This window comes from Rana temporaria, chromosome 1 (genome assembly GCF_905171775.1).
Source record: "Rana temporaria chromosome 1, aRanTem1.1, whole genome shotgun sequence".
Classification (NCBI taxonomy): Eukaryota; Metazoa; Chordata; class Amphibia; order Anura; family Ranidae; genus Rana; species Rana temporaria.
The window spans coordinates 339,129,783-339,148,470 of record NC_053489.1 but is presented as its reverse complement, the minus strand read 5'-3'; the positions used below and the strand labels follow the sequence as shown (position 1 = coordinate 339,148,470).

At 40.7% G+C, this 18,688-nt stretch overlaps 1 protein-coding gene across 1 annotated transcript in view; it reads left to right on the top strand.

Moving 5' to 3' along the window:
• Nucleotides 1-5,226: 5,226 nt before the first annotated feature.
• FRMPD1 (FERM and PDZ domain containing 1) overlaps nt 5,227-18,688 on the top strand; it is a 66,863-nt gene continuing 53,401 nt past the window's right edge. Inside the window, exons 1-4 of the mRNA XM_040361467.1 lie at nt 5,227-5,327; nt 6,067-6,224; nt 15,846-15,948; nt 18,315-18,360. Of these exons, the coding sequence (XP_040217401.1) occupies nt 5,227-5,327; nt 6,067-6,224; nt 15,846-15,948; nt 18,315-18,360 (408 nt within the window). The remainder of the gene's footprint in view (nt 5,328-6,066; nt 6,225-15,845; nt 15,949-18,314; nt 18,361-18,688) is intronic.

Sequence of the window (18,688 nt, the reverse complement as noted above, 5' to 3'; positions counted from 1 at the left end):
GGTGAATGAGCATTGTCACCCTGGGACACAAAGGGGTTGATTTACTAAAACTGGTGCACTCAGTCTGGTACAGCTGTGCATGGCAGCCAATCAGCCTCTAATTTCATTTTGTTCAATTAAACTTTGACAATAAAACCTGGAAGCTAATTGGTTTGCACTGATTGCAGAGCTGCACTAGATTGTGCACACTTCCATTTTAGTAAATAACTCCCACTGTGCGTTACTGGCAGGATCACCAGGTGAAAAAAAAAACTGAAAAAAAACAATGCAGCCACAAACAATCTCTGGCAAATGAATTTGGGGCTCAAATGTGGCAAACTTGATTCTCTCTGAACCTGGATCCATGTGCCTGAAATGTGTCCCCAGTAAGCAATATTGTTCCTTTAACGCCTTTGTTAACCCAAGAAAACAAACTTATCCTGTTCCTATAAAGCATGTTATACAGCACAGTGCTTGTGCTATTTGGCCCCCTGTAACACCGAAAAATTCCTGACTGATCCTGCTTGGCTATGCCCTCCCCTCTCTCAACTGACCACAGTATATCATGGCTACTGAGCCCTGACACTGTGGTCAGTTTAGTGCCTCTTTCATCTGTAGCCCTGCTTTCTCCTCCTCTGTCCTCTCCTCCATCCTCTGCCCCTCCCCTCCCTGCCTGCCTGCTCATGTCAGCGACCGCCCTCTCTGCTCTTGCTGCTTTCATATTTAATATGAAACGCTCCCATCCCCTCTGTATTATAACAATTTCCCCTGTGTCTGTGTTATAGAATAAATTTGCTTATCTGTACCGCTAACACAGTGTCTTTCTGCGATCATGTGACTCCTCGTCTCTCTCTTTCCTCTCCTCCCCGGCTGACTACAGTGCTTGGCCCTGCCCACTGTAACTGTCAGCCGGAGAGAGGAGGCACTTCAGCGCAGGAAGATGCTGTGTTATCGCTACAGATAAGCATATTCATTATATAACACAGGCACAGGGGAACTTGTTATATTACAGAGGGGATGGGAGCATTTTATAGAAGTGGGTTAACAACCACTTTAATTAGGTTGCAGTAGGGCAGGGATATGTAATTAGCGGACCTCCAGCTGTTGCAGAACTACAAGTCCCATGAGGCATAGCAAGACTCTGACAGCCACAAGCATGACACCCAGAGGCAGAGGCATGATGGGACTTGTAGTTTTGCAACAGCTGGAGGTTCGCTAATTGCAGTAGGGTATAACCAGTGGACTCTCACTAACTTGTGACTTGTCTCCTCCTGCTCCCCATCCAGAGCTCAGCAATGCCAAGCGTAGTGAAGTACTTTCCTCGATCATATGGTGACATCAGCTTCCCTGTATCCCTGATACTGCAGCAAAACCATCCCGTTAGCAGCCTGCTGCACTGGGTGTGCTCTCCAATGTCTGCCCAAGGACTGCCTTGAGCCCAGGAACAGTCCTTACTTTTCAGAGCTCTGGTAATGCTGGGATCTGTAGTCCATAGCCAATCTGAAGCACAAGCTCCCTGGGGACTTCATCCCCTACAAGTCCTAGCTCCTCCCAGCAGGCTCTGTCCTTTCCCAGGCTGCACAGCAACAGTATTACTGCCTCCTTTGTTTTCCCAGGTGGTAGGCAGGGATTTTTTCTGGCAGCACACAGCCCTGCACCACAGCCTTACAAATGTCCAGTGTTCTATCTCTCTCCTTACTGACAGCCCAAGAGGAGAGAACAGTTGCTGCATTGGCTATGGCAGCCTGGTCCATGCAGCTGTAGTCCGGGTAATGCCTCGGACTGGGCTACAAGTAAAAAACCTATAGAAACCAGATTCCATTTATCTCTTTTTGTTTCCAGAATCATTTTTCATTATTTTACCTGTATGCATGCTAAAATGCATATTGTTGATTTGAAATGTACTAAAAGCCCCCAAAGGCATTTAAAAAATGAAAATGTGATTGTTCTATTTTTTTTTATTTTGAACACAACAGTATTTAGTCTCTAGATTTTCGACTACATGTAAAAGATGAAACTGGGTTAAGTTAATAAATAATAAGTATATCTAGCAATTAAATCACACTCACTTGCAAAACCTGCAGTACTGAAAATTGTAATAAGTAGAAATATAAAAATGTATTTTTAGCAGAGTTGAACCTAAAAATTGGTCCTAACTTAACTTTACCTCTTTACCTCTAACACTAATTACTTTACCTCTGACATGTCTTGTGCTGTTTAAAGTGGTTTTCCGCCCCCTCCAAAAATTTAAAGTCAGCAGCTACACATACTGTAACTGCTGACTTTTTATATTAGGACACTTATCTGTCTTGGATTCCAGCGATGTCGGCACCCCAGCCCCCAGTGTGTAGCTGGGTGTGCTGCCAGCTGCGTGATACTGATATGTTTTAACCCTGTTTGCATTGGTAAAAATTGGTTTAGCACTACTACAGTTCAGTTGATTGCCATCTCATGGGTCAGTGTTGACATTATCTAGTACAGCATCTTAAAACATGTTCAATTGCTTGTTCATGGATCCATGCATTGTCTAACTTACCTTGTCATAATACATCTAATTAATCTACTACCAAGTTGCTTGTAGCCTATTTTCTGTGTATTATTATAGAGTAGTAGCATAAGACGATGTAAACCTACTCTCATCCTTTCTAAACTACTGCCATAGTGGTTATCTATAAGGATATAGATGCCTCCTACATGTATCCTTACCTGTCAACAGGGCCGGATTTGCTCTCCCTGATCCCCCAAGGCCAGGTTCCGCAATGCACCCCCTCCACACCAACCAAACCCCCCCTCCCCAAATCAACGGAGAATGGCAACCGGATGGCAGGGGCGGCACGGTTAGCTTAATATTTTTTTACTTTTTTATCACTTTTTTTTTTTTTTTGTAGCTTGTCGCTTACTTTTTTTTTTTTGTATAATTTTCTTATTATTTTTCTTATCCTTTACTTTTTAATTACTTTTTTATTAATTTAATTATTATTTCTTATTATTTTTATCAATTATTTTTTTGCTATCATACAGGAGAAAACAATTCCCTTTGTGATAGCAATTGGAGGTGACAGGTTCTCTTTATTGACCCTGTCACCTCTAAAACAGGAATCCTAGCACTGTGCTAGAACTCCTGTCACAGTTGAGATGGGATAAGCACAGCTCTCCCCGCTCACTGTGTACATCGGCAGCAGGGACAGGAGACAGACTCGGTGACCGGGGGGAGGACGGAGTCCCGAAGACAGAGCCAGCAGAGAGAGGTACGTGGGGTGGGGGGGGTGGACGACGGATGGGAGCACACATTTTACAAGTGATTTCGGCGAGCGGATTGCCCCATAACTAACCCCCTTAACTGTATGAATCCATGCCACTGCCGCCCCTTGGCGCCCTGCCGCCCCAAGGCCTGGCCTCAGTGGCCTTGTGGGAAATCCGGGCCTGCCTGTCAAATGTCTCCCCTTTGTCTGTTATGAGACCTGAAAAACTGCAGACTCTGTGGATGGGTCTTTTGTCCTGAGCTCGGTGGGTGGGGTCGTGATGTCACTAGACTTCCCACCCACCTCTACACTAGCCTTGTCAACATGCATTTTCTCCTGTGTATTTCTTAGGCCTCGTACACACGACAGAGTTTCTCGGCAGAATTCGGCGAGAAACTCGGTCAGAGCCTGATTCTGCCGAGAAACTCTGACGTGTGTACACTTTCGGCCCGATGGAGCCGCCGAGGAACTCGTCGAGAAAATAGAGAACATGTTCTCTATTTTCTAGTTGTTCTATGGGAGCTCTCGGCCCGCCGAGCTCCTCGGCGGCTTCAGGGCTGAACTGGCCGAGGAACTCGATGTGTTTGGCACGTCGAGTTCCTCGGCCGTGTGTACGAGGCCTCACACTGAACTTCTGCTTTGATCACTAACATCCAGTTAAAACCCAGAAAGGTCAACACCTGACACTAATCATGGTGTGGAGCAGCCAATTCTGGGAGAAGAAAGGAGGAGGGATGGGAAGTACACAGAATGCCTCTCTCAGGCTCCTTAATGAGATATGTAAATCACCTGTCACTCACAGCAAGGGGGTAGAACTGACTACTATTTCTCTGTGTGTCAGTTTTTATCTTACTGAAAAAACATAAGAGGATTGCTCAGAGCTGGATTAACTGTTCATGGTAAGACCAGGTACAGATGACATGAAATCCTATACTGTACAAAAAAAAAAATTCAGGTTTACATTGAAGCTCTGATTACATTACACAGGTGACTGTGAGCAGCCTACAACTTATAAGCAGATGTATCTAAGGCAGTGTTTCTCAACTCCAGTCCTCAAGGCGCCCCAACAGGTCATGTTTTCAGGCTTTCCATTATTTTTGCACAGGTGATTTGATTAGTTTTACTGCTTTAGTAATTACCACAGCTGTTTCATCTGAGGGAAATCCTGAAAACATGACCTGTTGGTGTGCCTCGAGGACTGGAGTTGAGAAACACTGATCTAAGGGACCTAGAGGCTTAAAGAGTTGTGGCGGAGAACAGGGGACCCATCATGCCAAAAAAGGATCAAGCATATTTTGGCAATACATAGGCTGCCCTAAAACAATGCTTGTTAATGCCAACATGCGCACACAATGCATTGCTTAAGTGTGAATGAGCCCTTATTATTTTTTAATTAATGTATTATATCCTATTATTTTTAAATACGTTATACCTTTATTATTGATCTTTTTTACTATCACAAGGTGGGGTGACATGCTTCATGTGGTGCACTATAAGTATGTTGGAATACCATTAAGAATGTAGCCGTTTCCCATGTGTAAATGCAATACATAGTATGACTGAGCTTGAAGAAAAGGAACATATTAGTTGTAGTGTGTTCAGGGAAAGATGGTCATGTACTAAACCACACAATTATAGCACAGAATGATGGTTATGTTGGACAAGAGTGTGGACAAGTATTTTGAACAGCAGCCAGAGTAGGTTAATGCCTGAGTGTTTTAGTGTCTGATGCATGCACAGGCTCCTTAACACTAGATCAGAGAAGAAATTCTGTAATGCAGCTGTTAGCTCTTGTACTGTCAGGCCTTCAGGAATTTGAATGAAAATAGTGTTCAATGCTGTCTGCTGAGAAGGAACATACAATTTACCCCCACAAATCTGAAAAATTGTTACCCTGGAAAGTTTTCATCAACATTGGCTCTATTGTAGGTAATCATTATGGAAGGTGGTTTATCCGTCTCAAACTGGCTCATTCATTTTCAGTCTTCAAATTCTTTTTAGGTAAATGGAGGATCCAGACACCAATTTATTTCAGACCCGCAAAGGACACCGAATAGAACAGATGGTTGTGAGATGGCTACGACGGTCACGAGATAATTCATCCCGGTAAGCTTAGTATAATCTATTTATTTAATTGTTAACTCCTTGGTCTCCACTCAGTTACCTTTATGACACTTGCAGATGAAGGGGCTGGATAAAATACAGAAATACCTCATGAAAAAAAAAAAAAAAAGAGTATAACTTTGGAATAAAGAAATGCCAAAGACAGAACTACAAAGGAGAGTCATACTAGGCTATTTGAGAATCTGAAGTGCTGTGTGTTCTACTAAAGAATTAGAAAGATGTCTAAATAACACTTTAAATGTGTGGGACTAAAAAAGAAAAGAGGACACATTTTCCAGAGTGTGATGATTACAGGTGTATTATTTGTATTTATTTTTTTCCATTGTATGGTTTATTTCAAAGAGTATTACCACTAAATCATATACATAGCATGTTTGCCTTTCAAGTAAGGTCACTTTATATGAAGGGAATGAAGGTTTCCTAACCCTTACCATCTAAATTTGATGAGTTTTATTTTTTTATTTGCTGAGAGAACACAACATATAAGAGCTGACTGGTTGTTGTAGAAGCAGCCCCACTTTCTTGTTGGTTTTGTATAGCAATCTCCACAGTTCAGCTAGATCTGCTACCTGAGTTATTTGCTTTTTACATTGCCGTATACAGTATATATGTAAGAAACCTAATTTTAAAACTAGGTACTATATTGATGACAATAGAATTTCATTCAAATGTTGCTGCTAATTCATCTAGCATGATTGTTCTTGTATTGTTTTCTACACAGTGCAAGGATCTCTACTGAGGAGAGTCCTCCTATTGGACCAAATCAGTATGGTTGCTTCTTGAATCTAACGTTAGAGATAAAAAAAGATCCTTATTTTGAAAACTATGGCTTTGATATATCTCAAAATCTACCCCTTACCGTTACCGTTGTCAATGCAGGTAAGTGCTTCTATTCTTTTGAATAAATTAAAGGTTTGCCTGATCCTCAAGCATTATATAATTGAATTGTGCAAAAATGAGTCCCTAAAAATGCATTCTAAACCTAAAGTAAGGCAAAGCACTGGAGACAGCCAAACTACCCTCTTATTATAGAGAAAGTATAGGATGTTTTCTGTGAACACTTATTCTGAGCAATTATTTCAGTGTGTACCCTTTTTTTGCAATAGAACAAGAAAACCCACCGCTCCAGGTGAGACCAGGAAGCCTAATGATCCAGTAGTTGCTCGCCTCGGCTCGCCTCCACATACAATGAAAATAAAAGAAATGGCCGCACACCACTGTAGATCAAAATCCTTTATGCGGACATCCCAAAAACTACAAGAAACAGAATGCTAGGTAGACGCGTTTCACACACTTCATGTGCACTTAGTCATTAACCAATGACTAAGCGCACGTGAAGTGTGTGAAACACCTCTACCCAACACTCTGTTTCTTGTAGTTTTTGGGATGTCCGCATAAAGGATTTTGTACCCTTTTTTTTGGTTTGACTTTCGTTTATTTGTATCTACTTGCTCTTCAATTTTTTTTATACTTGTATAAAAGTGTGTCAATTAAATATCAGCAACACAGGAAGTATAATGTTTTCCTTGTCAAGAATATCTTTATTAAATGCAAGAATAAATTGTACATGAAGCATACATTCGTTACAGTAATCAGGTGGTTATTATAACATAAGATTGACTAACAGTATCATCTTTCTTAAACAACAATAAACGGGAATATTTTAGCCATGTTCTGTGTACTATCGCAGGAAGAGTTTAAGTAGTTAACATAGCCAAATATGTAATCCTTACAACTTGTCCTAGTGGCTAGTGGATAGTATATCAAAGATAATACGTCCTTATTTAATGTAACCTTACTACCTATCAACTTTAAATTTCTAAAATGTGCTACCTTTTCAAAGTTAACGGTAGATACACGAGGGTACTACCTTATACAGTATCAGATCAGGAAAAGGAAGAGGGGAAGAAAAGGAAGGAAAATGGGGGGGGGGGGCAGGTAAGGAAGTCTGCAGGGATGGGCTAGGATCCATCGTCAAAGCATGAAATGTACAACGGTTATTTTTGTATAGGAAAGCTACCATGGCATCATTACACCTTTATTAAAATTTTCTGGTATAGCATATTGTATGCAAGGGTTCCATATTTTTTCAAAGTTGGCGATCATGTCCGTTTCTAAAGCTTCCATTTTGGCGTGCGTCATAGCAATATTCATTCTATTTTTTGTTTCCGTCGTTGATAAAATTGGAGTTTTCCAAGCTTTTGCTATGGTTTGTTTGGCTGCCGTAAAGAGTTGTGTTAGTAGCTTGAAGTGTGTGTGTGTTAGATTGATGGGCTTTAAATTCAGTAGTGCCAATTTAGGGTCTGGAAGTATTCTCAATTTAGTCACCGCATTTACCATCTTGAAAATCTTATCCCAGAATTTCTGTACTATTGGACACGTCCACCAAGTATGAAAATATGTACCTTCGGTGATGCAACCCCTATAGCAATGTCCGGTGCAGTTTGGTGCATATTTAGCTATTCTGCTTGGCACCAGGTACCATCTCATTAATACCTTATAGCCCGCTTCCAATGCTATTATATTCGAGGAAGCCGATTTAGTGTTTCGCCATATTTGATTCCAATCCGAGGTATTAAGTTCTATACCCAGGTCACTCTCCCGTTTCTGAACATAAGGAAGCTTTGTTGTGTTATTGTGGGATAGTGACTGCAAGTACAGAACCAAAATTGTACCTCTTACATGTGGATTATCTTTACATATACTTTCAAAAGGTGACATCTGGTTTTTCAGAGCCGAAGAGGTCAGATGTGTTTCCACGAAATTTTTTATTTGGAGGTATCGAAACAATTCTGATTGAGGTATACCGTATTTTTTACATACTGTCGGGAAGGGCATGATACCCGATGAATCCAAAAATTTATAGACATATATACAGTCTTTCCTTACCCATTCCTTGAATGTGTTAGGGAAGATCCATGCTGGATAAAATGTTGGGTTTTTATAAAATGAAAGCAGTGGGTTGAGAGGGGACACCAGTGAATACTTGGATTTATAGCTATCCCATAGTGAGAGAGAATGTTTAATAATTGGATTGCAGATTTTCCCGCGTAGCTTGGGAAGAATTCATAGTAAGTTAGCTGGAGGGATGGGATCACACTCGGTTGCCTCAATCGCTACCCAGAGAGGTGTTTCCTTTTTTGCATGATATTTGGCCAAGGTTGAAATTTGCGCTGCCCTATAGTAGTTTGTAAAATTTGGATATCCTAACCCTCCTTGAGTTTTGGGGAGATGCAAGATTTTCGCCTTTATTCTGGGCCTAGATATGCCCCATATAAAGGTCGTCATTCTGTTTTGTATTATCCTCAGAAAGTAAGCCGGTATTGGACTCGGGAGCACTCTAAAAAGATACAACAATTTTGGTAATATTGTCATCTTAACTGCGTTGATCCTACCTAACCAGGATAATGGGAGCTGGGACCAGGATTTGAGTAAGTTTGTTATCTGTTTAAGAAGAGGGGGATAATTATAAGAGAATAAATCAGATGTATCAGCCGTTACGTGTGTTCCTAAGTACGGGATGCTCTTATCCGACCATGTAAATGGAAGACCTACTGTGGCTGCACTTAATTCTAGTCTTGAGAGGGATATGTTTAGTGCTACACATTTCTTGGGATTAATGGCTAGACCTGAGAACGTCGCAAATCTATCAAGTATTGGGATGAGATTAGGGCCAGTTACTTGCGGGGAAGAAAGAAATAAAAGAATGTCATCCGCAAATAGGCATAATTTATGTTTATGACCTCCTAATTCTATACCTAGGATAGTGGGGTCTGATCTGATTTTCTGAGCAAGCGGTTCGATAAGGAGGGCAAATAATAACGGGGATAACGGGCAGCCCTGACGTGTTCCTCTTCTGATATCAAATGTGTCAGACTTATATCCTGCGTATTTAACATAAGCTTTAGGGTTATTATAAAGTTCCATAATCCAATTAGTGAAATTAGGGCCAAAGCCCCATTTCTGTAGAGTATATTTTAAATACGCCCAGGAAACAGAATCAAAAGCTTGTTTGATGTCCAGAGAGAGAAAACACGCCGGTATACCCCTTTTCTTTGCTATGTTGGCCAAGAGGCATGCCCTGCATATATTATCGCCCGCTTGTCTGGATGGCATGAAACCTACTTGATCTCGATTGATTAGAGTACCGATAAAATTGTTAAGGCGGGTAGCTAGTATTTTACCTAATAGTTTTATATCTATGTTAAGCATAGATATGGGACGATAATTGCTACAAAGTGTGTCATCCGAATGTGGTTTGGGAATCATACAAACCGTTGCTAGCAACGTTTCAGGTCTGAAGGTTTTTTGCTCTAGTAAGTTGTTAAATGCCTCTGCCAGTCTGGGTGAAAGTAACTCAGTAAAAGTTTTGAGGTAGTTTGCCGAGAACCCGTCAGGTCCCGGTCTTTTGTTAATTTTGAGTTCCCGAATGGCTAAAGCTACATCCTCTTGCGTAATTGGTTCTTCCAACTGTTCTTTCTGTGATTGACTTATTTGTGGAAGATTAATTTGTGCAAAAAAGGAGTCAGCTTTAGATTCGTCAAATACAGTAGTTTCTGAGTAGAGTTGTTTTAGATGTGAGCTAAACTTTTGAACTATTTTAAGTGGGTTGCTGGAGAGAACCCTGTTGGCAATTTTTAACTTTATGGGTTTAAAAGTCTTATTGAGTGTGTTTAGCGCTCTAGCTAAATATGTCCCTGGTTTATTAGCTTGCTTGTAGAAAGCATGTCTAGATCTATTAAGTGTTCTATTCGCCGAATCGGTTAAGAACAAGTCGTATTCCAGACGTGCTTTGTCCAGCCGAGTTCTATTAGTTTGAGTTTGGCAGTTTTGTAGGGCCAGAAATGCTAAGTTGAATTCTGTTTCCAATTTTCTTGCCATCAGTGCTCGCTCCTTTTTTAAGATCCCTATTTGCCGCTGGAATGCTCCTCTGAGGACTGGCTTATGTGCTTCCCATAATGTAAGTGGGGATATTTCAGGGCTTGCATTGAGTTCTAGATAGTCTTTTAGAGCTTGTTCAATCAATTGGCAATGGGCAGGGTGTTTGAGTATAATTTCAGGAAGATACCAAGTGGGATCATGGTTTTTCTGAATGGTTGATGCCATTGTGGTGTACACCGCATTGTGATCTGACCAAGGGATGGGTATTATATTTGAATATAGCATTTCAGGGACCATACCGATTGTCACAAAAATATGATCAATTCGGCTGAAGGATTGGTGTGGGTTTGAAAAGTATGTGTAGTTCTGTTTTGTGGGATTGTGTTCTCTCCACGTGTCTACTAAATTGTATTTGGCTAATAAGTTGGGAAGGGTCCATTTAGCTTGGTGTTTAGGTGTGACATAGGGGGTTTTATCTAAGAATGGAAGAAGGACTTGGTTGGAGTCTCCGCAGATGAGGAGAGTCCCTATTTTATGTGAATTAATTATTTGGAAAAGATGCGATAAGAAGGGTAACGGGTTTAGATTAGGAGCATAATAAGATACTATCGTGATCTCCGTATCTAACAATTGGCCTGTTAATAGTATGTATCTGCCCTCTGGATCTTTGATTTCCGTTTTTAGAGTGAATGGTGTGGTGCGATGAAAAGCGATAAGGGTTCCCCTTTTTTTGACTAAAGCAGAGGCTGAATAGACTTGTGGATAGGAGGGGTTAAAAAATCTAGGAGTCGTGTTCGTAGTAAAGTGAGTTTCCTGTAGGCAAACAATATGGGCTTTTTTGGCCTGAAATGTTCTGAAGGCCTTGGTTCTTTTCTGTGGCACATTCAATCCCTGTACATTTAACGACAATATATTCAATGGTGCCATGGTAGCTTTACTTCTCTGTCCATCTTACCGTGATAAACCGGAGGACATCTGGCCAGCCCAATCCCTGCAGACTTGGGGAAAGAAGAGGAAAAGGGGTCTCTGGGGTATTCAACCTTGAAAAGGAAGGGAAACACAGAAAAAATTAGTAAATAAACAGTCAACAATAAACCAATAAAGTTTGTTAGGTTTACCCGTGGCGGGGATGGACTAACCCCGCCAGGGGAAAAGGGGATCCCATCAATCCCCCGCTTAATCTTGCGGGGAACTGAGGAGATCATGGTGGAGCACAGGTTGGTTCCGTGCGGTGGAAAACCGCTGTAAATATGTTCAAGTAAACACCGTCTGAGGTGTTTTTTCTCAACTAAGCTGTTAATAACATTTCGAACAGGATAACACTAACTACTCGCCTTCTGTTGTTTAGGCGAGAGATATGAGAGGGGGTTAACTATCCTTAATTAATTAAATAAAGAGATTGTAGAATTCATTAGCCTATACCAAAGATGTTTTAATTGGATCATGTGTTCCATTGGAATTTTAGGAAGAAATTCCTCAAGTAGGTCCAATAGTTTGGGTAAGATTAGGCTTCTATTGATCAGATATATGTCAGATTGGGTATCTACCTATTGACCATTAAAACAATGCAGATTCTACACACCAAAACTCGCCTTGCGCCTGGACGCTGACTGGGCTACTAGTGCACAAGGTGGTGTAATGTGGTGAAGCAACTTTGGATATTATAACTAGAGGAGGATAAGATAATGGGTTTTAGAGGTGTCTCTTAGGTACCCGGGGTGTAATTAAATGGTGTGGGATGTCATAAGTCTGAGGGACCCTGCGAATGAAGAGGCAGGCCTTGTCGTTTCCTCCCCCCCCCCCTCCTCCCCACCCTGAGGTGAGGAGGAGGTGAGGAAATAAAAAGTGGGGGAGAAAGTGGAAAAAAAATGGAAAGAAGTAAGAATGTGATAAAGGTAGGAGTGCAAGGTAAAAAATGAAAAATAAGAATCGCAATAAGCGGTGAAAATGAGAATAAAATTGGGTCAAAAGAGAAAAATTTAAAAGTAGAAATTAAAAATAAGAGTAAAAAAAAAAAATAAAAAAATAAAAAACATCAAGTTCTCAATCCATGCAATCTGTACATCTTTTCTTGTGAAGTGTTCTTGTGACCAGGGGAAGAAGAAATTCATGAGGTCCTCTGGAAGGTGGTCAGTCCATGGTATCCTCTTGGTCTTGGGGTTGAGACACAAATCTTCCTCGTTTGTTTGTGTGATGAGTTCCATTGTTCTTTTCAGGTTGAATGATGCCATTGCGGGAAGATGTTGATGCTGATCTTCTGCGGGAGGAGTTGTGTGTGATACTGTGATCAATGAGCTTCAGATCAATTAAAGCTTGGTGTAATTGATCAGGTGATCTGCACACTATCTTTGAGCCCTGGAATGTAAATCTGAGGGAGAAGGGAAATCCCCATTGGTACTTTATGTTTCGCTGTTGTAATTCCACTAAAAGGGGTTTCATTGCACGCCGTTTGGTAATTGTCAGTTGCGATAGATCGGCGAATATCTGGAAATTGTTTCCCTGGAATGTTAAACTGCTCTTCTCTCTGGCTGCTTCCAGAACCTGCTCTTTTGTTCTGTAGTAGTGGAAATTTGCAATGATATCCCTGGGGGGTCCCTCAGATTTTTTTGGGGCTAATGCCCTATGTATTCTATCAAATTCCAGGCGTTCTACAGGCAGTCCCGGCACTAGCTCCTGACACAGTGCTAGAATGGTACCTGAAAGGTCCAGGACCGTCTCAGGAATTCCCCTGAATCTCAAATTCGATCTCCTGGCGCGGTTCTCAAAATCTTCTAGTTTGCTATGAAGTACCAAGTTCTCCTCTTTAAGCGCATCTAGTTCTAATTGGCAATCTTGAGTATAAATTTCAATTTTGTCCATTTTTGCCTCTAAAGTCTCTGTGCGGCAGCCCAAGTCTCTTATTTCCTTAGTTAGACTAGTGGTGATTTGCTCTCTTTAGCGCTTTATTCAGCATTTTCTCGAATTGACTTAAGAGCTCTGAGGGGACTGTCTTACTTAATGTAGCTATTTGTGGGGTATTAGACAAGTCCTCCTCCTCACTGTCCGTGTCCATGTTCCTCAGAGAAGCTGCGGATTTCATTCCCTTTAACAAGCGTTGCTTGCCTTTCCCCTCAGTATTAGACTCTGAGGTAGCTGAGGTGGCTGAGGAGAATGCCGCCTTTTTTACAGAGCCCTTCATCTGCTGGGCCGTGCTATTAGGGTTGGATTTACCCTTATTTCTGGCACCCCCCAGCACCATATTTCAATAAAATGGTTCTCCTCACCTCCTGGGAACTCGACCCGTCGTTTTCTGTTCGTTTGCAGCTCTATTAAAATCAATTATTTGCGGTTTTCTTTCCCCACAGAGCGGAGCTCTAGTGCAGCATGACTGTGCAGCTAGACCCCGCCTCCTGGCTCCCGGAAGTATAATGTTTTCAATGAATCTGCTGGTGAGAAGGAGCATCAAAGCATAACTACTGTGTAGTTCTGCAAAGCAGAGCAGAGTATAGCTACATTCTATCCCTAAAAATAGTTTTTTTCAAATAATACATGCCGATAATATTATTTATTCTTACAATCTCTTGTATCTGAAAAAAACATTGAAAGACTTCAAACCGAGTGTGCCCTGGCAGCATGTGAGCAGCAGGTGAAACTATGGTACTTGCCCACGTCATGGAACATAAAGGCCCAAAAACAACTTTGCACTATTTATTGTAGAATATAATTCCTACAGTTTTATTGATTTGTAACAATAAAGTTATAAGAAAATACTATAAAAGTAAACCACGTTCAGGGGCTCAGCCCTGTGAATTTTGAAGAGTTGCCTTGATTCATTGGAAATCTGGCCACCGCATATCATATATTTTGGATGCGCCTGCCCAATGATGCTTTTGGTATGATCTCATTTCCATGTTGGCATTCTATGCACATTTTCCAGTCTTTTAGATACTGGATGGGAATCGAATATAACACAAAGGTTTCAACATATGACACCGCTTGACTGAGACCTGTTTGCAACAACACCAAGCTCCTTTGTGTTGTATACATGCAAACTAACCACTCCACACAATAAAGTCTAACCCAATGGCAGTAGCTCTGTGAATGTAACCAACTAGTCACCCTTTGAGAAGAGACTTGTAATGTTTACTTTTGGGATGCTAGGATTCACAACTGAATAGAATCAGCAACTGCACAACTAGATATGCATGTACTGAGAATTTTATCCTGACTGAAATTAAAAGTACACTCAAGGAAAAAATGTAAACTGAACATTTAGATCAGTGGTCTCCAAACTGCGGCCCATGGGCTGGATATGGCCCTTTGTCTGCTTTTATCCTGCCCATTCCATTCCATCCACTAACACCAACCATGGGGCACTATTCCAATGATGCAGAATCACTCCTCCTATAGAAACCAATGATGGGGCACTATTCCTCCCATTGATACCAATGATAGGGCACTATTCTTCCTTTCAGACACTGGTGATGAAGCACTATTTCTACCACTGATACAAACAATGGGGCACTATTCCTCCCACTGACATCAGTGATGGGGCATGGTTTACTCATATTAATGCTGCAGCATTTTCTGCTCTCACTGGCCACAATCTGGCCCTTTTAAAGACTGAAGGAAAGTAAACTGGCCCTTTGTTTGGAAAGTTTGGAGACCCCTGCTTTAAAAGTATACAGGGAGCATGGCTCACATTCTCAGTACTTTGTACTTTCATCCAGGCATTGGTATAATGTACATATTTGTTCCACTCTCTTTTTTTGGTAATCTGGTGATCCAGGAATACACCTGCTTATGTTGCTAATGTCAGCACAAAGAGCCTTCTAATAGCCACCAATCAGATCCAAACGTGCCTTGGAAGTCTAAATGTGATTGGTAATGCAGGATGCAGACAGACAGAAACTTGCACACAGAGTCCAGGAAGTACACTCCTTTTATCCCCTTACTGACCCTGTGAGTTACCCTCTGTCATCTGGTTGAGGTGGATTACACAGAATTTACATTACAGTTAATATGGTGCATGTTCTGCTTTTAGCATAGTCGTTTTTTCTTGATACTATTATAAGCTCAACCATTGCTACTTCTGGCCCCAGGTTGCTTTTTAACATTTAGGCTTCATTTCCACTGACCTTTTTACAGCCACTTTTCTGAGCGTTTTTTACAGCTTAAAAACGCCTGTCCATGTTATTCTATGGCATCATGCCCACATAGGCGTTTTTGAGCTGCAAATGGCATAGGCGTTTTTGATCTGTAAAAAAAACGCAGGACCAGGGCGTTCTGAAGCTCCAGAGTAGAGCTGTAAAAATGGCAGACGTTAAAATATGCGCGAAAACGCTCAAAAAATTCTCCAGCTCAAATTTTTTTATTTTTTTTTTAAATAAAAAAAATAAACATGGACAGGCGTTTTTAAGCTGTATTTTTACAGGCCAAAGAAAGTGTCTGTAAAAACGTCCATGGAAATGAAGCCTTAAAGCTCAACAGTGAAATGGCATATGTAAATAAAAACTAAATATGACCTACAGTAAGCAAACAACTTGCACAAGCCATGGCATAATTATTGTATCAAATGGCATAATCTAATGGGAATCTATTGACACGTATGTATGACCTTTTTCACTTAACATTTCACAGGAGGTCCAGCTGAAGGGAAGCTTTTACTAGGTGACCAGATATCTGCAATAAACAATGAAAATGTGGAAAACATTCATGCTCAGAAAGCATCCGACATGATCAGGTAATGTATCCTGTATGTGTCCACTGTATAATGCTAAGTGCAGAGGAGCATGCTTTTAGCAGTACATTAACCATGCTGGATTATGCATGACAGTGGAAAAAGAAAAAGATAGTACTTATTGTGTTGTAAGATGTTTATGCAGGAATTGGGATAAAAAGTTTTTGTATTTTAACATGCTGTTATTAGACACGTCTAATTTTTGTAGCAATGATGTTCTATAGATTGTGCATTGATTAAAATTCCTCCTACGCTGCAATGCTATATGCAGTATATTTGTCTATGTTGGCAGAGGTGTAACTGCAGACCTTAAAGTGGAGGTTCACCCAAAAAATAAATTTTTAACATTACAATCAGCCGTGTTGTCCTAATGACAATCGGCTGGTTTTTTTTTCGTACATACCGTATTTTCACTGCCGCTTCCGGGTTTGTCTTCTGCGGGACTGGGCGTTCCTAATTGATTGACAGGCTTCCGACCGTCGCATACTGCGCGTCACGAGCTGCCGAAAGAAGCCGAACGTCGGTGCGCAGGCGCCGTATAGAGCCGCACCGACGTTCGGCTTCTTTCGGCAACTCGTGACGCGCTGTATGCGACGGTCGGAAGCCTGTCATTCAGATAGGAACGACAAGTCCCACAGAAGACATACCCGGAAGCAGCGGTGAAAATACTGTATGTACGAAAAAAAAAAAAAAAAACACAGCCGATTGTCATTAGGACAACTCGGCTGAATGTAATGTTAAAAAATTATTTTTGGGTGAGCCCCCGCTTTAAGGCCCCATAAGAAAACTTTCACGGGGCCCCCAGCAATCTCACTTTATGTCATCTGGCAGTGTCAACTCTAATGATATGTGTTACTGAGCTTAACATGAAGTAGGCCAAAATAAAATATAAGCAAAAGGATAGCTGTCAGCATAGTTGGTACACTACTTGGGACCAGTGCTGAGGATAAAAGTTTTCAGAGAAGAGCAGCAATGCAGGAAAAAAACTTTTAACTTTAATTTTCCAACCAACTACTCTGTCTTTGTAGCTCAATCTTTTTTTATAATCAACTATTTTTTGGAGTGTAATATGGGCCTTGGTGCAGTTAAGAAAAGGCTCAGAGAAAGCAAGGGGTGCGTAGGACTCATTCTGAATACTCCTCCTCTGCATCTGACATAATTTTTTTTTATTGGAGAATTCACAAGGGGGCTGGGTTTCCATCAAAAAATCAAAAATCAGATGGCAAAATTCTTACCACGAGCTGTCTGACGATTTTCGGAACGTTAGTAGGGTGCTTTCGAAAGCCGATTTCACTTTTTCGTCAGACAAAAGCTGGATGTTTTGGACCATAACATTTTTGTCAGATGTGAACACAACATCCAATTTTCATTTCATTAGTATGCTTTTCGTACGAAAAAAATCGTAAGCGCAAGACTATGCATGCTCATAAATGAAAGAATACATACATAACTATTCAACACATTACGTCACTTCTGACGTTATATTCTGTCATACGAAAAATGTTGTATTGTTAGTAACCTCTTTACTTTCGACATGAGACTGCCACAAAAATCTGACTTTTGGTCGTCCAAAAAACTGCGCGAGTGTGTACGAGGCTTTAGCCTCAGGGAAAGGTTCCTGCATGAGGAGGGAAAGTTTAGAGACAATACTATATGCTCTGCTGCCCGTTGAATGGAAGATTCTTATATAGGTTCCGCTACTTCTCCTCAAGAACCGCTTGTGCCACTACTTCGCCAGTCAGCTTTCCCTCTTGCAGATGTAGTGCCCAGCAATGTAGACCATGCAAGTGTGACATATGCAGTACTGAAAGATGTGGGCCACAAACATTGCTGCATTTGTTACTGTGTTTGTTCTTGTACCACCAGTGAATACTGAGTTGCTACAGTAGAATATCTGGAACTGTTCCCACAAGAGTGTGTCGCAGTTATAACGATTGTACTAGTGTTGTGATTACAGATTGCCATTTGCCTTGTTGACTGTTTACCTACAACTCCACAATTCAATAATCTTTCAACCCTTTTTCTGGATTCTGTGCTCTGTTCTACAGTTTGGGTACCAACCTCCTGGTCCCACGCCACATGTTACTGCCAGACTAAACTCACCCAGCTAAGCACAGATCAACATTTATTCATATACATTATAGATGATTGGAGAATTATTTTTCATTTCTGATCTACAATTTGGATAGTGTTGTAATAATACATCTTTGGTAGTATTGTTACTTCAGAAACCAGTAAAATAATTCTGCTTTAAGTCAGCAAATATGTAACTGAATACATTAAGTACTAGCTGTAAACAGTATTACATGTTAAATATTTTTCTATTATGAATACAGGGTGTAAAAAACATATATGTGCTTATGTTACAGAGATTCTGCTGACACCATTAATATAACAGTTCTTCGAAGTACCTCAGTAAGTATTACTCTGTGTTTTTATTTGTAGTTTACATTAACTATACATATAAGGGCCACATTTATGTTTTGCATTGTGTGGTTTATTTGAAAAGACAGAATTTTTTCTACATTCTAACTTAAACTGCAACCTTCAAGAAACTGTTATTAACTGAAGTTAATTCACAGCAAAGTCACTAACTCCAAACTTTTGGACAAACAACAACCTACCAAACCCCAATAAATGGCCTGAATACTAAGTAAACTTTATAAACCTTAAAGATTTATTTTTTAGGATGAAACAAATCAATGTCATAAACTTTGCAAGCCCTGGAATAAATACCTAACTC